A 20,948-nucleotide genomic window follows, 5' to 3' on the forward strand; every position below is an offset into this window, starting at 1 on the left:
GGCTACATGGCCATTGGATGTTGATATAATATTTCATTTAATATAAAATTATTGATTAAGTAAATACAATTTAAATAGATGTTTGTTAGGTGGCTAAGAAAATACAAACTATACTGCCATTTCTGACAAATATTTTATATTAGACAATTCATAGTTGATTTTTTTTAAAATGGTTCAAAACGAATACAATTTGCCTAGATAGACTTCTCAAGAATGAGTCTCTTTGAATTACACGGTTCACAAATTCTTCCTACAATTTTTATATTTTTGTCATTGTCTCCATGAATATAAAAATTTTCATTTTGTCTTTTTTCAAATTATAAAATTTAGAAGTTAGAAATGAGAATGTGTAATCTAGAAAGCTTTTAAATTAAAAAATTTTAAAATCAACTTTTCATAAAAAGAGATTTCGAAATTATATAACCTAAAAGTTAAAAAATGGCATCTACATTGTATCATCAAGAAGGTATTTAAGAAAAAGGATACTTTCAAATTACATAATCCAAAAGTTATAAATGACTTTTTGGGAGTTGAAGAGGGTTAAAAAAAACAGATTGTGCAATTCGAAAAGTAAGTTTTAACTTATGAATTATACCTTCTAAAAGTCTTTTTTTTCTTCTAAATTGTACATCCAAAAATATTTTTGACTTCGAAATTATACAATTTGAAAAGAACAAAATGAAAAGTTTATATTTTTGCGGGTGCAAAACGCAAAATATGGATGTGCGAGAAGAATTTGTCTACATACTTTGCAGGATGGACTTTACTGGTTGGACTTCACTAATGAACTTATATGGGCTGTTTCTTCTTGCACCCTCATATCCTCATATAAAAAAATTTCCCATTTTGTCCTTTCCCGATTACACAATCTCGAAGACAATTTCTCTCTCTTCTTGCAAAATCCAGAAACCGAAAATGACTTTTTAATTGTGTAATCCCAAAGCCACAGACCGTGGAATCTAGAATTCACATTTTTTAGAGAAAAATGACTTCTAAATTGCAGAATCCGGAAGTCATTTTTACCTTCTAGGAATAAACATCTTATCTTCCAACATTACTTCTATTGACAACACCAGGTGATAACGAAATTGAAGAACACAATTCACAAATTTCAGACAGGTAAAACAAGACCCTCCTTTTACATCTTAACAATGAGTGAACAAGCACCATGATGATTGGAACTAATATATTAAGGAAAATCAAAAGTCAATGCTACCAGTTCTCCATTACAATTTTGGATTTTTCAAGTATGAATTTTCCTTCCTTGTACTTCTGTGATGCTTCATAAGCTCTTTCATATTTCCAACCCAACACTTCATGGCAGTCTCCACAGTAAACATCAGCAACAGTGTGTAGCCCAGTCATCAGGTGTCTGTCTTCTTTTGGCCCTACCACAATGTTCATTGCATGAGAGAACAGAAAACCTCGACCATACCTTCCCTACTCAAAACATTAGTATCAAACAACTGTCAGATAAGTTTCATCAACCAAATTTTACATATTATAGGACAATATAATCATTATATAAATGTAAATAAATAGTTTAAACCAGAAGGGAGTTTTAATGTTTCAGAAAAGAGTGTAAGGCATCATAAACATTTAAATGTAAAAATTACCTAATTATTGTGATACTCTGATCAGTACTAGTATTTACATGAAGTTCACAAAATGCATGTTTAGAAATTATAAATGCAGTTAAAAGTATTGAACTTGTATGTACAGTATCTGACATGACTCCTTTCAAGAACTTTTAGAAGAAAAATTAGATAAAATTTTCATACTATAAAATTAACTTCTACTTAAACTACTCTGTAGAATTAGTGTACGTTGGTTTTAACTTAAGAAAAAAGTTCATTCTCAATTGCTCTATAAGTTTAGTACATGCTAGCATACATGGTGAAGTTAACCATAAACATATTCCTGTAAGCCAAAGGGAGTTGATTTTAAGGAAGTTTAAAAGGAGCTTAAAATGTCTTCACATACATAGGCAATCTCCCAAAAAACTCTACCCAAAATGACCTCTGAGAAATGTACATTCTTGGCTCTGGGATCCAGCCACATTAAAACAAGCTCACACTGCTTTCCTTCATTTACAGACCTTAACTTCAACTATATTCCTCAAGTCCTTCTAAACTACCGGGCCAAAGATTCATGTTAGCAAAATGAAAAATTATAATCATCTATGAATTGGTTTCTTCTTTCTCATGTCTACCATACTCTCCTCTCAGCTCTTTTCTACTTCTACCATGGTGGAGTTTTGCCAATTGCCGTAGCCAATTCATGAAGGGAAACTCACCATGGAAGCACAATAGACCGCAAGAGTTTATATGAAACAATTTTGGACTTCCAACATTTATAACACAGCACTCTACTTTTTCTCTTTTTCTATCTCTTCTTTTCACCTCAAGTATTAGAAATCTAACAATATGATCATGATCTTACCCCCGCCACCACTTTACCTTCTTCAAAACAAAGCACAATACACGAGAAGATTTATAAAGCACCATTTTATCAGCACCGATAACAAAAAAACGACCCAGTAGAGAAAGCATGTGTAAAATTTCATCAAATGAACCGCAAAGAACAAGTAACATTTTCATCAAACATCCACAAATTTATAAATGCTCGATAAAGAAACAGAAAAAAAATCCCAACCTGAAAGGTTTTAGCAATTATATCGTCATGGAGGGAGACTTGGTTCCTACAATTACAACAACAGTATAAGCGAGGCCCTATGGTTTCCCCCATTTGTCAACAATTGCAAACTAAACACCTCCTTTATCTGAAAACATGAAAAAAGCAAAACTAAAAATCTCAGTTATGCAAGAGTGAGAAGAACACACAAGAGGTTTAGATCTGCAAACCCAAGAGAAAAAAAAGTGAGTAGTTAGTTGGAAAGTAACGAAATTTCTTTACCTGCAACCACCGAAAGATGACCCAAAGATCTGCAACAAGACATTAAGCCAGAATCATTCGCAAATTCTGAGAAAAAAGCAAAGAGAAAAGGAAAAGTTCCGAACAGCAGTGATATAAACAGCAACACTACGCATAATAATATCCTGAATACAGAAAAGTAAGAGCAACTAAAGATATAAACCCAATTTCATTCATCATTGAGTCCCATAAAGGGTGACAGAGGTTGGAACCCCTTGCCTTGAATTTTTCTATGAAGAATGAATCCGAATCTGATTTTTGTTAATTTCTAATTTTTGTTCCTACAAAAATATAATAATATATGTTTGGTCTTTCAATTTTTCAAAAGTTAACAATTTCAGTTTTACATTATATCAACAAACATTATTATTAGTTATAGACACATCAACATTTTTATTATAGATTTTATATAGTTTATTTGTGGACATGATGAATTGTTCAATTTTATAAAACTAGAAGCCTATATATACAATTCAATTTATTTTTATGAGGACTAAACTTCCACGTTTACAAAATTATGACCAAAATTAAATGAAGCCTAGTTTTATGTAAAAAAAAAAAAAACTACTATTTATTATAAAGTTTAACAAAAAGAGATAAAATTTGGGAAATATAAGTATTTCTTTTTCCAAAAAATAATTTATTTACTAAGTTAGTGGTTATTTATTTAAGTTTCAAAGATTAGTGAGTTTTGGTCTGAACTAGAAAAAGAATTTGAGGAAGAAAAAATTAAATGTGAAACTTTGTGTTTTTTGGATTTTCAAATGTTGCTCCATTTTAATTTATCCATTGTGTGTTATATTATAAATCCAAAATTCTTTATCATTATTTGAAATCCTTATATGTTATTTAAACTGGAATTTTTCTAATTACAAAAATTTAATATACTTTTCATTAAACTAATAATATTTTATTTTTCTACTCTAAGTAATCGTTTATTTTTTATTTTATAACCACGCTCTCAGTTTTATTCAAAAAATATTTAAATTTCCAAATAATTAAAAAAACATTTGTTGTTTATTTTATTTTTTATTTCAAAAACAAATTTTAAAATAACTAAACAAATTTTTAAAATCAAAATACATAAAAAAAAAACTTTAAAACTAATGGCGCCAATGAGAAATCGATTATCCCATTTTTAATTATAAAATCAATTAAAAAAAACATGTTGGGAAATTGGTTCCCAAAGCAGATTTAGGTAAATAAATGGAGAAAGATTATTGAGATTGTTATTTATTTATTTATATTAAAAAAAAAAAAGAGTGACACCTGACCAATCTCTTTCTGTTTTGATATTTGTCCTTTCTTAAATTTTGTAAATTTTTTGGTCCCATACATGGTTTTGGTTTGGAATTTGCCAATTCTGGAATGCATGAAATTTGCCACCATTTTCGGATTGTGGACGTGGTGTTGGACCATGCTCTGAATTGCAACATTACATGAATCCATATACACCCAAATTTCATTTCTTTTTCATGTTTTATTTTTATTTCCTGCCATTGGCTTCTTCTTCTTCTTCACGCCTCTTTTCTCCAGGTGATCAATTTTCTTCTTCTGGTGGAAGAAACTGAAACCTGAAAACTTGTTGAAGAAACATGTTGAACATGGCTTCATGCATGTTTTCCTTAGGGCTAAAAGATGATGGCATGAGATAACTGAAAGGATCTTAAGGTGATAAACATGATACATTTTTTAAATCATTCTCCATAACGCTCTTGCATCTAGATTGTGGATTTTACAACATGAACATAAGGTGTTTGATTTAGAGAACATGCATCTTTGAGTTCACAGGTTGGAATGGATTCTCCTGGCACTTCCCACGGCTGTCCTCCCAGGGAGCATGAAGGCCATCATGATGCGGTTTTCTTACATGGTGACTTAGATCTATTGATAATTGAAGCCAAGTCTCTTCCAAATTTAGATTTGTCTTCAGAAGCAGTTAGAAAATGTATGACTTTGGGCAACATGTGCCATCCTCCATTTATGAAAGGAAAGTCACTCGGTGGAAAAGATAAGATGATAACAAGTGACCCTTATGTTTCAGTATGCATAGCTGGGGCAACCGTTGCTCGAACTAGAGTGATTCCTAACTGTGAGAACCCTTCCTGGGATGAGCAATTTATCGTGCCTGTTGCTCACCCTGCTCATAAAGTGGAGTTTCTCGTGAAGGATAATGATATTCTGGGGGCTGAACTCATTGGAGTGGTGGAGATACCTGTTTACAAGATAATTTCAGGAAATCCTGTCAACGATTGGTTTCCCATCATTGGTCAGTATGGAAACTGCTTAAAACCTTATCCTGAACTGCATCTTTCTGTTCAATATAAGCCAATAGAAGTGGACCGTAACCAAAAATTAATGAATGAGGATGGGACAGCATATTTAGGAGTTTCTAAAACCTATTTCCCTCTCAGGAAAGGAGGGAGTGTGACTCTGTATCAGGATGCACATATACCAGATGGTATGCTACCTGAAATTCCACTTGAGGGTGGAAAAATGTTTCAGCAAAATAAATGTTGGGAAGACATATGTCATGCAATTTTGGAAGCTCATCACATGATATACATTATAGGATGGTCGGTTTACCACCCAGTTAGGCTTATCAGAGAGGCAAAAAAGCCAGTACCTTCAGGGGGAGAGCTTTCACTTGGAGAGCTGTTGAAGTACAAGTCACAAGAAGGACTCCGAGTGGTTGTGCTGATTTGGGACGACAGAACTTCACATGACAAGTTTCTTTTGAAAACTGTAATCTCTTTACCCTGATCACAATGATATCTATTGATTTCCTCAACAAATTCTATCCAAGTTAGTGTTTTCTTGGTCCTGAATAATTGCTTCGTTTGCTAACTAAGTTTAACTCACTGGACAAAAAATCCTTGATATTACTTTCATACCATAAAGTTGTTCAAAGAAGAGTCCTATTTAAGATAGAAGTGGGTTCTGAAGTAAAACGTAGTTATGTTTCTTCTTTATGGTGGTGGATTTGCTTAGACTGCCTTGTGCATTATCAACTTTGAGTAATGAGGTGTTAGGCTCTTGATATTTCCTTCATGGATTGTTGTAATGTAGATATGGTTGCATAACAGCTTTGTACACCTGTGTCACCGAGATTAATATTAATCTACATTATAATATGTAGTTTGTTTATTGCAGGATGGTGTCATGCAGACTCATGATGAGGAAACTAAGAAGTTTTTCAAACATTCCACTGTTCATTGTGTGCTATCTCCACGTTATGCAAGCAATAAGCTCAGTATTTTCAAGCAACAGGCATGGAGTTGTTGCATTGAATCTAGTAGTGTACTTTCTCCTTTTTCAGCTAAAACTCAAAACAATACTAATTTGATTGAATCATTTGGTCCAGGTTGTGGGAACCCTCTTTACACATCACCAGAAATGTGTGCTTGTAGACAGTCTTGGTTCTGGGAATAATCGGAAAATAACTGCTTTTATTGGTGGTTTGGATCTATGTGATGGTAGATATGATACCCCTGAGCATCGGCTTTTTCGTGATATCGATACAGTTTTTCATAATGATTTTCACAATCCTTCTTTTCAAGTAAGTTTTTATTGTAAACATTGTAGAATTCAAAGAATAAAGTGCAAGGGAATTTTATAAAATGTCTTTATGTGCATACTCTTTCTTTTTCTTGAGTGTATAGAAAAACAGTGGAATAAAGATAATACCAACTTGTGGCATGTACGTCAAATGTGAACCCCCACATGGATCAACAAATGATATTGTGCTATAAACAAAATAAAAAAATGTGAAGGCCATTCAGAATGTGATATCCTATAATCTACTTTATTAGTCCTATTTCCACCCAAAGACACTCAAGTGTGATATCATCATGTTGTATATTTTACTCATCCATCACAGTATTCTCATTGACTAGTGCCATTATTGACACTTTAGTAACCAATATTCAGTCCTATAAAGCATTCAGTTTGCGATACATCCTTACAATTACAAACACAAAATTATGCTTGAAAGTTGGCTCAACATACCTTTATTTCATCCACCTCATGAATACTGACTTTCAAATGTGATCAGTTTTGTGACACGTTTATTATCTGCTGACTTGTTCATGCATAAACTTACTGTTAGAAATAAATTTACAGCAATTTGGTGACTCTTTTAAGATATCACCTTCATGATGCATCATCATGTGGAGATATTTTGTTTTGAATGTGTACACATAACATAATCAATTATGTCAATCACATGGTGCACTGTGTGGTTGGGTGGAAGAGAAAAGAAAATAAAATGCACACATCAGCATCAAATAAAGGGAAAAAATATCATGGGAATTTACACTGCAAACTGTGTGCTATATGCAGCAACTAAGTTCGAATTCGTGTGCTCCAAGGCAACCATGGCATGACTTACATTGTAAAATTGAAGGTCCAGCAGCATATGATATATTAACCAATTTTGAACAAAGATGGAGGAAGGCCAAAAAATGGCGTGATTTCAGGCTCAAAAAGGTGACAAACTGGCATGATGATGCTTTGCTTCGGCTGGATCGAATTTCATGGATTGTCAAACCTGCTCCTTGCCCCAATGGTGAAAAAGCTGTTTATGTAACCGATGAAAGTGATCCTGAAAGTTGGAATGTGCAGGTATGGAAATATGTCGATAGAATCTGATGACATGTACCATCCTTCCTGATAAAGTTCAGAAAGATTATGAGCTAGCATTAAATACAGGTGTTTAGGTCCATAGATTCTGGATCTGTAAAGGGCTTTCCAAAGGATGTTGACAAAGCTAAGGCTCAGGTAAGGTTGTAAGGATATGTTGAAAAATTGATTCCCCTTTATACTTTGAGTGCATATTGTTTTCATTAACTTCACATTAGTCCTTAACTTCTTCTATTTTCTTTTTTTCAGAATCTTTTGTGTGGAAAAAATTTGAAAGTTGATCAGAGCATCCATACTGCTTATGTAAGAGCAATAAGATCTGCCGAGCACTTTATATATATTGAGAATCAGTATTTTCTGGGCTCCTCCTATCACTGGCCTTCATATAAAAATAAAGCTGGTAGATGAACTTAATTTTAACACATTTGTTAGTTTCTGCATTGTGTTGTATGTTATATTTGTAGCTTTTGAAAATCTACTGCAACTGTAAGGTCAATTTCTTATCTCAACAGGTGCAAACCACTTGGTTCCCATGGAGTTGGCTTTGAAAATTGCTGGTAAGATCAGTGTAAATGAACGTTTTTCTGTATATATAGTTATACCAATGTGGCCAGAGGGTGTTCCAACAAGTGCTGCTGTTCAAGAAATCTTGTTCTGGCAGGTCAGACCAATTTCTAATCTACAAACTTTGCAGATTAACATTTTCAGTACTTTCTGCAGAAGTCTGTCTAAATTAGGTAGTCAGTTTGGTAAAACCTGTTTCTTCCACAAACAGATGAACATTACTTGATGCATGTTTGGATAATGGAAATGCTCTAGTAATCTAAAATCACCACAAACTTGATGCATGTTTTGATATCAGTTGAAGAAAATATATTCCTACATAGTAGTCACACATACTTGTGCTTTCTTTCACCTTTAGTTGAAGAAAATGAATTCACAATTTGTTTATGCTTGTGTTTGGCATAAAGATGATTGAACCTTGAAAGGTACTTAACTATTACAACCTTTGCATTTGAAATTTGTTTGACTATAGGGACAGACAATGTCTATGATGTACAAGATTGTTGCTGATGCCCTTGAAAAAGCAGGTCTCTCTGATCAGTATCATCCACAAGATTATCTCAATTTTTACTGCCTCGGAAAGAGAGAACCCTCAAGCGCAAATGTTTCTTCAACACCAAATCCATCAGAAAACCGCGCTTTGGTAAGCTAAACTACCCTTCTTTTTCCTTAATCAAATGTTAGCATTGCATGCGTGCAGTTTGAAATATTCATAGAACACTTAGATTAGAATTTCTTGACGTGCTTTCTTGTTAAGTAACTACAAGAAGTTAATTCTTGTCAGTGTTTGCCCTTTCATCAAACAGTTAAAATATACTAGAAAAATCAACAGAGACTCAAATAAAAATATTCAAATTTATAAGACACTTGAAATTAATTAAGCCAAAAAGTTACAATCAAATATATTCTATTATAAAGAAAAAGATATTTCAAAAGTACTATTTTATTATTTTACATTATCAAGAAACTGTTGATTACTTCTCTAAAATTTCTTTACATTCATGCTCAATTATTACTGCAATTTTACGTTGTTTTAAAGATTTTTAAAGTAAATTAATTTATTTTTTCAAAGATTCTGTTTTTCAAATTGTAATGTTAAGTTTTTTTCCTTCAAGATTGAATAAAAATTTACAATCTGAAAGCAAAGAATATCAAAGTGGGTTGGAGTAATTTAATTTTAATATTTACTCAGCAAGAAAAAGACAACACATTTAGAGTAAAGAAAACGGAAAACTTCATGTTCAAAAAAGTGTCTCCAAATAACATATTCTGTGTATTGTTTCTGATTGGTTCTTTTTTACTTTATTCTGTAAAATTAGAATCATATTTCCTTCTTTCCCTAAATAAATCAAATCCCTAATATTCATTTTCCCAATTTACAATATACTTCTAATATATATATATATATATATATATATATATATATATATTGCATGAAATAGCATGCATGTCTTTCTCCACTCTTCTCAATACCCGTAGCGTTTTCCAAGTTTCAATCTCTATTCATGGCTTCTTCTTCTTCTTCTTGTTCTGCTGGCTCTGCTTTTTCTGCTTGTTCTGCTTGTTCTGCTTGTGCATCTGGTTCTCCAGAAGAAACCTCCTCCATAAAAACGACACCGTTACCCTTTCCCGCCACTTCCGTCATAACCCCCGTGAAGTTTAACGGCCAAAACATCCTCTCCTGGGAGGGCTACGTTCTCCTCTGGCTCCGAGGCCAAGGTCTCGCCGATCACTTGACGAAGAAAGCGATCGAAATCGCTGAAGAAGAAAGGGACCAGTGGATGCGAATCGATTACAAACTCGTTCGCCTGTTATGGCAATCCGTCCACCCTACATTACTGGTTCACTTCCGTTCCTACAGTTCCTGCTGCGACCTCTGGAACAGGTCCTGCTGCGGCGTCGGCGAGCTGCTCGCGCTCATTGTTCGAGACGGCGACTCGCTCGGCCACCTCAACAAGATCCTCTCGGTTTCCGAAGAGGTAGAGTTTTTCCTCACGAGGGGGAACGTGTCCGAGAAGCTCGACACGTTTCTCACGCTTTCCGTTTTGCACGGTCTGAACAATGATTTAGAGTCTATTAGCAATGAGATTGTGATGAAATCGGATGTCACCACCGTCTAGGGTCTCTGTGACCGTTTTGTTGTGAGTGGTCGTTAGAATCGTGCTCCGTAGGCACTGATCGGTGTTTTGTTTTTTCTTTGTTTTTGTTTGCTTGGTCTAGCGTGGATTGAGTGAGGTTTTTTTTTTTTTTTCTTTCAGTTATGGTCCCTGAGATTAATGCTATATATATACAAATTTTCTTCTTAGACAATAAATTTGATTTACCATATTATTTCTTTGAAATGTTTTTAGATGGATTTACGGATCTTTTTACATCCCTAACTATGATATATAGCTATGATATATGTGCTATGCAGAAGCACGTGATCCAGTCTGAGAGTAATATAATCTATCTTACTACAAAAAGAAGGGAAATTATCATGTAATAAAGAGAATTAAGAATAAAGAAAAAAAAAACAAGATTTGATGTTGTACAATGTCTTAACACAGTAGTCTTATAGTAAGTTGAGTTATACGATGTCTTAACAACTAACATGTTGATGATAAAATCAATTACAAAAATGTTTATTTGATGGTCTTCTGGATCAAATTCCTTAACCTTTATTAATGGACTAAAAGTACACTTGAAAGGAAGAACTAAAAGAGAAAAAAAAATGTTATATTTCTCATATTTGTCCTTCTGATTTTACCCTTTCTAACAGCTTACCCTGATATGGCTTTGATGATCTTTTTTGTTTGTCACTGAGACAGTAAATATGCCTCCCATGGCACCTGATCTGGATTATCTAGCACCTGCTATATTTTATAGGATTACTTGCTTTGTTTTGAGAAATCAGAACAAACATAGAAAATGATATAAAATACAAAGGACAAAAACATTATAGGATGACTATTCCTTTAGAGAAGTAATAATTTGGTGCACGGAACTCCATTTGCAAACCTTTTCTGTCGTATGGTGATAGTTTATGATCATATTGTTATTTTCCTTTTCTTTGGTCAGGTAGCAGTAAAAAAATTCAGACGTTTTATGATTTATGTTCATGCCAAAGGAATGATAGTTGATGACGATTACGTAATTATTGGATCAGCAAATATTAACCAGAGATCATTAGATGGTTCAAGGGACACAGAAATAGCTATGGGAGCTTATCAACCAAAATATACATGGACAGAAAGTAAACCCCATCCACGTGGCCAGGTTTGAAGCTCCACCTACATCTGTTAATGAGATATAATAATTGTTGTACTGGGAAATAAGCATATTAATACAAGGGTCTCCTGAAACTTTTGAGTTCCACAAAACAAGGTCTTTTCACAAATTAAAGTTAACTTTTACATGACTTATACACACACACACACACACACACATATTTGAGTAGCAGAGTGTTATAGAGTCAGGCAACCCCCCATTAAATAGTTATATCATTTGAGTAAAATTAACTTGTATATTATTTTAGCAGATTAAATGATTGTAATCATAACTGATGAAACCCTAGCACAGTGGACTAGTAGCATAAAGTCAACTGAGTTTAAAGGTGTTGGTTATGAAATTTCATCTTTTCTTGTCTCAGTAATTGGCAATTCCTACATTGATTGTGTTGGTGTAGGTGTATGGATACAGAATGTCACTGTGGGCTGAGCACCTTGGTAGTCTTGACCATTGTTTTAGTGAACCTCAGAGCCTGGAATGTGTTAGACAAGTGAACACAATTGCAAAACAAAACTGGGGCATATATGTGTCCGAAGATGGGAAATACATGAGGGGACATTTGATGCAATATCCCGTTAAGATCAGCAGGGATGGAAAAGTGAGTGCACTAGATGATCATGAATCTTTTCCTGATGTTGGTGGCAAAGTTCTTGGGTCAGCAAACTCACTTCCAGATCAACTAACCACCTGATTAACCAAAGAAAGTCTTGGAAAAATTAACCAACAGATATACAGCTGCTAAGAATTGCAGCTCAAGAAAATGGTAATGATATGACAGTAAAGCCAAATCATACACTGCAAATTATCTTTACCAGCACAATGTGTAACATCTTGGAATGGTCCTATTTTGCAACTAAATTGATAGCCTTTGTATGTAAATTTGTGTATTTGATAGTGAGTGCATAATCACTCTTATGTAGGATTGTGAAATACACTGCATTAGTGATTCACATAACATTTTCTCTTCTTAGGGGATCCTCCTTCATTTCCTATAGGGACTGAGTATTAGTTTTCTTCTTTTTTCATTCATAGATTTTTGACAGAAACAATGTCAGAACCTTATCAAAAACTTTCATGTTTGTTAAGGTGAGATGATTGTTAATCTGGTAAATGTCATGTCTTTCCTTGTACAGCCCTTGAAATATCATCCTTTTTTATGTTCTTCATCAGAAAAATAAGTAAACAAGGGGCATCATTGTTTTATATAGTAGTTAGAATTTGCTAATATCAATCTGTATCATGAAGAACTAGTGAAAACATGTGTGTTGACGTAATAAAAAATGATAAAATTACTATTATTATAATTATAATTATAAAAATAAATATAAATATTTATAAGTTTATTATAGATAATTATTTTAATTTTAAAAAATGGGTTAAATTTAAAAAATAAAATTTTAAAAAACGATCACTTGAATAGTGAAACTAATAAAGTAATTATTTTAAGTTAAAAAATGAGTATTTAAAGAATAAAAATGAAAATAAATGTGTACATGGAGAATCCATTTATATAATAGTGTAGAAATATAGGTAAACTGAACAAAAAGGATAAGGGGTGAAAAGGATGATTACCTTTTGTTTCAGAAATAGTTAATAGTAAATGAATGCATTTATATAATTATCAACAAGCAATTGTGACATGAGAGGTTAAATGTGTTTCGAATGATTAATTTTATGACGAAGTTATCGAAATGTTTAATAGTAATTAACTTCATCTGATAATAATTTTTTTAAAATTTCAGAAGTTATGTGATATTATATTAAAAGTCAACAAATATGATAACACAATTTTTCGTTTCCTAAAATCTATAATTAATACAAATTATAAAACATATGAGAGTTTACCAAGTAAACTCCTAAGAAAGAGATGTGAATCACAATTGTCAAACTTAAAAGCCTTGTCTTTCCTAACCAAAGCTTTCTCGATATCATTTTCATACATCTTATTTCTAATTAAGAAAATCAAAGCTTTTATAATTTAAAAACTAAAGATAATTAATCAAATACACATGACAAATATTACACACACTCATCGGTCTTCCGAGCAGCCTCCTCAGTCAAATGAAACATAATTTCCAAGCAACCTCCCTGACTATGGTGGAACATAAAGCTCTTCTAAATAGTCTCCTCAGTTAATGGTGAAACATGAAGCTCTTCCAAGCAGTCTCTCCGACTATGATGGAACAAAATGTTCTTCCAAGAAGCCTCCCTAGCTATAATGAAACACATTCACAAACATATAGAAACTTTTCAAAATATATGTCTTCACAAAAGCTATCTTTTTTAACCGAGGTATCCCAAATAGTTATGTAACATATAACATATAAAAAAAATCATTCTATAATCACAATTCTAAAAACAAGTCGAAATATCCTAAAAAAGTTGTCATTCACTTAAAAACACATCTTTATAAAATTTCAAGGAATACATTAATACAATTATCAATTTGTATGTGGGAGTGATATATGGATGTTTTTATTCAAATGTATTTTTTCTTTATAACTTTTTTCCTTAAATAATGTTAGTATAATTGTTAACATATAGTTACAGTTATCTAAATAGGGTCCACCTATGACGTACTAATACTTCAATTTGGTACGTATCCGTGTTTTACAAGTATATGTGTATGATACTTTAAGATATTTCACTGATACTTATTAATAAAGTATCCAATATATAAAGAATCAATATTTTTATGATGACAATAATTTATAATTTTTTATGTTGACATATTAATACTTGTGATTTAATTTGGATGGACACGTAATAATATATTTATTATGTTTTTAAAAAATATTGTACACTTTTCGATAATAATATATAACGTATCATATCTTATTATTTTCAAAATAAACGTATCAGCATATTGGATACATGTCGTATCCGATAGATATATTATATCTGTGCATCATAGGATCCACTCATCACACATAGTCAGACGTATACGAATATAATTAACTTTTTGGCTAAAATACTCCCTTGGTCCATGTTTTCGCTGGAAAATCTCAAATAGGTCCATAGATTTTTTTTAATCTCAAATTGGTCCATAATTCTGCAAAATTGATTCAATTAAGCCCATTCCATTATTTCTTCATAAACGGCGTTTACTGCTGATGACTTGGAGTTTTGTACATGCTTTGCTGTCAATTAATTATGAGAAGCAGTGCAAATGACGTGGTCTTCTCCTATTTAGTAACATCTAGTAGTTTGCCCTAGCATTTTGGGTTGCAGGAACTGAAAGGAGAGAAGAGAATAGTTTGTTTATGGCTTCTTCTCATTCATGGTCGACGTGCTCCTGCAATGGGTTGGGGGTGCAAAATCGAAGTGATTCTTGTCATGGAGGTGGGTCAAAGAGGTTGGGTTCAATGGTTGTTTGCTATTGTGGTGAGAAAGCTGTCTTGAGAACTGCAAGAACCCCTAAAAATAGGGGGAAACAATTCTGGGGATGTCCTAAGTATAAGGTAAGATCCATGGAACTTTGATTTTTTTCGTTTAAGTTAAGCAGGAGATATTTGACGACTGTGTGTATGGTTTTTGGACAGAGGGGTTCTGAACAATTGGTTGGCTGCAATTACTTTAGTTGGTTCAGTGGAGATGAAGAAATTGTTGGTTCAGTCACGAAGAATGAAGAAAGGGATCTTAGTGTGCTGAATATGGAAGAAATGTACGGGCAAAGGATGAAAATTCTTAGTTTAGAAAAATCTGTCATGAATTTGGAAAATAGGATAAGGGTGTTATTTTGGGGGGTTTGTTTTGTTTGTGTATTGAATGTAATATTATTTTCGTTGTTGATGAAAAATCCATAATGCATTGTAAAACTTTGATTGTGTATTGAATGAGAAAGTTTGTTTTAAGCACATAATTTTGGTGTTGTTATAACAGACCCAAACTTTTGGCCTTATACACCATATCATAATTGAATAAAGAAATTGCTATATCAGACCGAATTTGACAACATAATATCAAACTTTTATATAGGTGTTGATCACAAATGTATTGCAAACATACATAACAGAGCCATGCTCTTAACAGAGCCAAAAAAACCACAAAACATCAATTCGTTTGACCATTACAGCACACGCATAAAATAAAAAAAGAATAGCACAGAGTAATGGCATTGGTTTGATCATTACAACAGATGCAGAAAATCAAAATGGGATCAACACTATCAAAACATGTCTTCTAAAGACGTCCCCTTCAAATTCACGGCTTCCAAACACGTCCCCTTCTTGCTTGTAGCTTGGTTCTCATTGGTTGGACTGCACGTGTTGGGCGCCTATTTGGTGGCCCTGCTGTTTGTTGGCTTGGTGGAGTAGATTGTGGAGGAGCAGAATGTGTTGAAGCAGATTTTGGTGGAGCAATTGTTGCTGGTCCAGATTTTGATGGAGCAGAATTTGATGAAGCAGATTGTGGTGGAGCAACTGTTGGTGGCCCAGATTGTGATGCAGCAGATTGTGATGAAGCACATTGCGGTGGAGTACCTGCTGCTGGCCCAGATTGTGGTGGTGCAGATTGTGATGAAGCACCAATTGGGCCAGGTTGTGATGGACTAGGTGTTAGGCCAGATTGTGGTGCAGATTGTGATGAAGCACCAGTTGGGTCAGGTTGTGATGGACTAGGTGTTGGGCCAGATTGTGGTGCAGGTTGTGATTCAGTCTGCTGTGGTCGAATAGGACAATAGTTCCTGTTGTGTCCAAGTTCCCTACATACACTACACCTCTTACGAAACCCTTCATTAGACATTTGTGTATCATTTTTCTTTAACTCCCATGGCTCCAATCTTCTCTTCTTCTTAGGTCTTCCAGGCATGATACGTTTTTTTGGAGGCATGACATTTGGATAAGAAGTTACTTCCCACACTTGTTCACCATTGATAGGGTAAACAATCGATGCATATGTTTGTTCATAAGTACACTTTTTAAAGCAATCTGGAATGAAATCTTCTGCATTAATGTTCAAAAACTTGATTGCACATAGTGCGTGACAGCATGGGATTCCACTGACACTCCATTTCCTGCACGTGCACTCCCTTTTATCAATGTTTACCACAAATTGCTCTCCAAGTGCTGATGTGTGGCGAACTTCAAACAACTTATCTCCTGCCCACCTAATTACAACCACAAAATACACATATTTTGTAATGACAGGGGACCAACTTAAAAGGAAAAAAAAAAGCATCAAAGTGTCAGTGTACCTTGGTAACCAATGCCTCACTAATTTTGATTCGTGTTTAAGTCTATCCAGAATCTTTGGCATGATTGACCCCTTATAAGCTGCAATTTTTTTTCTATTGCTGGCCCATTTCTTCATGATGTACACTCGGATATCCTCTAACATGCTTATGATGGGCTTGGTCCGAGTGTGAAGTAGCACACTATTGAATGACTCACACATGTTGTTGACAACAGTGTCACATTGAGGTCTTATAGTGAAGCGTGATCTTGACCAGAACCTAACATACCAGTACACAGAAAATGAAGTCATGAAATACTAAAATCAATTAACTAACAATGAATATTTGACTTACCTTGGGGGAATCGCTATTAAGTATTTGAATGCGTCCTCATTCAGCTCCTTAATTTTCAGCATTTCTTTCTCCCAACCTTGTGGATATGTGGAATATGCTGCCAGCCACATGAGACGCTTGAGATTTTTTCCTAGAAATTGCTTTCGAAAATTCGCATAGAGATGTCGGACACAATATCTCTGATCCACTCCAGGAAGCAGTTCTTGGATAGCTTGAAGCAGACCCTGTGAAGTACATAAACTTTAGTTATCAACATACATTTGACATAAAGTAGCATTTTTTATAATATTACCTTCTGCTGATCTGATATAAAGGTGCATGATGCACCGACTGTATCCCCACCCAAATCATTTATCAGAAGCTCCATGAACCATCTCCATGAGTCTTTGTTCTCCACTTCTACAACCGCATATGCTATTGGCAAAATTTGGTCATTGCCATCTCGTCCAACTGCTGTCAATAACTCTCCACCATACTTGCCCTTCAAAAAGTAGCCATCCACTCCAATAATGGGCCTACATGCGGCAAAACTATCTTTGCATGCCTTTAGGCATGCATAAAACCTACTAAATATGACTTCACCATCAATGTTTTCCACTTTAACCTTCACTGTGGAACCTGGATTTCCTCTCAAAAGTTCATGTGCATAATCGTATATTCTTCTATATTGCTCCGTGAATGAACCATCAACAGCATCTCTTGCAATTGCTTTTGCTCTGAAAGCCATATTTCTAGATATACTGACATTCCACTTCCTAGATACCTTGTCACGGATATCCATGACCTTCGTATGCGGGTTTTCTCTAACAGTCTTTTCCATCTTCTTACTCAACCATTTTGCATTCATTAACTTCACATTAAAATCTCTATTGCAGTTATGCTCATCAATTATTTTCCTAAGTTGCCAAGACTTCACTGCAGACATATATGCACAGTAAGCATACCAATTGCACTTTCCCTCCGCACCAAAACATTTTACAGTAACTCTACTCCTGTCATTTCTATCAAATCTTAAATTCTTTCCATTTGCCAATGCATATGTTCGAATAGCTTCTGTAAATTCCTTTTTCTCTGTGAAATAGGTACCAACTTCCCATTTGTATTGGTCCATACTTTTTGGCATTGAGAAGGTTGGAAAGCTTCCATAACTCTCTTTATCATTGTTTTCCTCATCAGTGTCGGTTGCAGTAAGGAATTCATCTGAGTGCCACTCAATATCTGAAAATTCATCACCAGATCCTACTCCTACAACCTCATCCTCACTTGAATTACTACACTGTGGTTGACTGCAAGAACCTGCTCCTCCAATATCTTTTGGAGTACAACCAACTTCACATTCCACGTGACCATCCCATGGCTCAACTTCCTCGTCAACTTCAACACTAACATCAACAAGCCCTTCATCACAAAACTGCTCTGCAGCAACATTACTCCTTGTATCCTCACCATCTGCATCTGACTTATCTTCGGTTTCGTCATAAATCTCAACCACCTCCACCTCATCTGCCTCATGTAAGTTCTCTTCAACTTCAGCATGAACCTCCTGAACATCCTCATGCACATCCTCCTGCACATCATCCTTAGCAGTCTCTTTTTCTCCATCATCATCCAACTCCTTTTCAACTTCAGCATCAAAAACCTCCACATCCTCCTTATCTGTCTCTTTTTGTCCATTAACTTCATCATCCAACTCCTTTTCAACTTCAGTATCACCATCCACTTCTTTATCCCCTTCATTATCAACCACACCCCCTTCGATCATGTTAATAACCTCAGGTTCAGTCATCTTGTGCACCACATAAAGATGAACAACACCATTTATCATAGATATGGTGGCCATATGCATAGCGCCTTTGTCATCAACTAGTTGCACCAACCTATCATCTAGCACTGACTCTCCTCCAACAGAGTACCACAACTCTTTGGGATTAAGATGTCCCAATTCTCGTACTTCATGCAGAATCTCGAAATAGCTCCACGTATCAAGATCACAGAACCACGACACCCTTTCCCCACCGTCATACCGTAGCTTCCCATCACTGACAAAATGCCCACAGTGGTGGACCACCACTTCGAAACGATCTTCAGACATCCAACCTGAAACTAAAATGCCCACAAAAGGATACACATATTACCGTCCATACCACCGTCAAACCGACAAATTAATATGGGGGACCACAAATAATATAAACTACATTGCTCAAAGCAAATGGGGGACCACAGACCCACGCACAAAATGGAAAATGAAACTCCTTAAACCCCAATCACACAACACTCCCACACTTCCATCCATGAAAATAAAGCAAACTAAAAAATCGAAGTCGAAAAAACCCTAAACCCCAATCAACGAAAATAACAAACAAAATTCCCAAATCCAACTTCTAACCTTCAATGTAGATGACCTTCGCTCAACAATGTCGTCACGATAAAGCCTGGAGATTGAAATCAACGTTGAAAGCGCCTTCCTTCGCCTTGCGTTCCTCCGCCTTGCCTTCCCAATCCCTCGTCGCAATCCCAAACCCTACTCGCAATCCTTTTTTCTCTTAATCCCTAATTTTAAAATCAACTCAAAACGACGTTATACTTACCAAATTAATAAACAAAACGACGACCATCAAAAACATTTCTGTTCAATTCATATTTTATTTTCCACCTTGTACTGTTCAAATTAAATAATAAATGCACATCAGCCATCCATTGAAACGTGTACAGTGTTATACAAAAAATCGTTACTCAACTTAACGCCGTTAACGAATTGGGCTTAATTGAATCAATTTTGCAGAATTATGGACCAATTTGAGATTAAAAAAAATCTATGAACCTATTTGAGATTTTCCAGCGAAAACATGGACCAAGAGAGTATTTTAGCCTAACTTTTTTAAATAAATGTAGTTATTTACGACGCTAATGGTTAATACTTAATACAGATGTCTCTCAAATGGTTTAATAATATCGTGAAATTATTGAAATTTCTTAACAATGTTAATGTAAACGATTAAAAGTAAAAGAAAGTTAATGTAGAAATATGTCTGTATAGCATAATTTATTTTGTATTGAGGCTCTTAATGAATTTATGTTTTTTCTTTTTGTCACTTTTACAAACTATAACTCCCAACAATAAAATTTGACAACTTAAATGTTTTAGTCTAGCCAAACCACTTTTCAACCTATGCTATGAAGTTAATTTAAACATCATAGATAGGATATTAAATGTTTATGTTTAAACTTATGACCAGAGTGCAATTCAAATGTCAAAATAACTCAAAATATAAGGAACATATCTATGAATGAAAACAAAAAACTTCAAATCAAATCGTTTGGAATTTATTATCCTCCAATCAACAAAATGATAGAAATGAAATAAAATGAATTATTTTCATGATTAGACGTAATAATATTGAGATTTTCCTGTCTTTTTTCAATTTCAATCATCCACCATTATTTAATCGATTATTAACTAAATTCAAAAATAATAATTAAATATTATAATATAATAATATAAGTCGCCTTTAGATCTCAAACGTGACCGCATAGCGCAGTGGATTAGCGCGTCTGACTTCGGATCAGAAGGTCGTGGGTTCGACTCCCACTGTGGTCGCTTTAAATTTTTTTTATTTTTATTTTTTATTTTTACATTATATCTCTTTTAATATTACTTTAACTTTAAAATATTAACCTTCCCAATTTTTTATTTTTTAATAAAATAATATCACAATCCTCCTAAAATATTAAATAATTGAATAAATTTTAAAAGAAATAACTTTAATTCAACAAAAATAAAAAATGATTAAATTTATAATTAAGTTTAACTTATTTTTATATTTATATCTAGTTTCACAGTAAATATAAATCTGAAAAAACAAAGGGTACGAATATTAAGCAGATATATATTTTAAAATGAGAATAGTATATATTTTTTGTCTTGTAATAGGTTTTCAACATGTTACTAAAAGAGAGACTAATCTTAACAGTAACAGTGATTCAAACGAGTTTTTATATTATTAACATCAAA

General features: G+C 33.9%; 2 protein-coding genes and 1 non-coding gene across 6 annotated transcripts; 2 read left to right on the forward strand and 1 right to left on the reverse strand.

Annotated features, from left to right (window-relative positions):
* Positions 1-1,041: 1,041 nt before the first annotated feature.
* On the reverse strand, positions 1,042-3,259 carry LOC114176755 (protein yippee-like At4g27745). Of its 4 annotated transcripts, none has more exons than XM_028061897.1 (4): positions 3,098-3,259; positions 2,917-2,945; positions 2,656-2,782; positions 1,042-1,440 (listed from the first exon to the last, which is right to left on the reverse strand). In XM_028061897.1, the coding sequence occupies exons 3-4, from the start codon at positions 2,746-2,748 to the stop codon at positions 1,213-1,215; spliced, it is 321 nt and encodes a 106-aa protein (XP_027917698.1). In that variant the 5' UTR covers positions 2,749-2,782; positions 2,917-2,945; positions 3,098-3,259; the 3' UTR covers positions 1,042-1,212. The 4 variants fall into 4 exon arrangements, with proteins under 4 accessions (XP_027917698.1, XP_027917699.1, XP_027917700.1 ...); XM_028061898.1 differs by having other exon boundaries at positions 3,154-3,219; XM_028061899.1 differs by lacking the exon at positions 3,098-3,259 and adding an exon at positions 3,021-3,038.
* A 1,090-nt stretch (positions 3,260-4,349) lies between these two features.
* LOC114177544 (phospholipase D delta-like) lies at positions 4,350-12,550 on the forward strand. Its single transcript, XM_028062929.1, has 11 exons — positions 4,350-4,605; positions 4,726-5,679; positions 6,088-6,234; positions 6,299-6,493; positions 7,276-7,557; positions 7,645-7,713; positions 7,825-7,975; positions 8,088-8,236; positions 8,612-8,782; positions 11,200-11,397; positions 11,807-12,550. The coding sequence occupies exons 2-11, from the start codon at positions 4,732-4,734 to the stop codon at positions 12,098-12,100; spliced, it is 2,604 nt and encodes an 867-aa protein (XP_027918730.1). The 5' UTR covers positions 4,350-4,605; positions 4,726-4,731; the 3' UTR covers positions 12,101-12,550.
* A 7,910-nt stretch (positions 12,551-20,460) lies between these two features.
* TRNAR-UCG lies at positions 20,461-20,534 on the forward strand. Its single transcript has one exon. It is a non-coding gene; the product is annotated as a tRNA-Arg (tRNA).
* Positions 20,535-20,948: the final 414 nt, after the last annotated feature.

Source organism: Vigna unguiculata, chromosome 3 (assembly GCF_004118075.2).
Source record: "Vigna unguiculata cultivar IT97K-499-35 chromosome 3, ASM411807v1, whole genome shotgun sequence".
Lineage (NCBI taxonomy): Eukaryota > Viridiplantae > Streptophyta > Magnoliopsida > Fabales > Fabaceae > Vigna > Vigna unguiculata.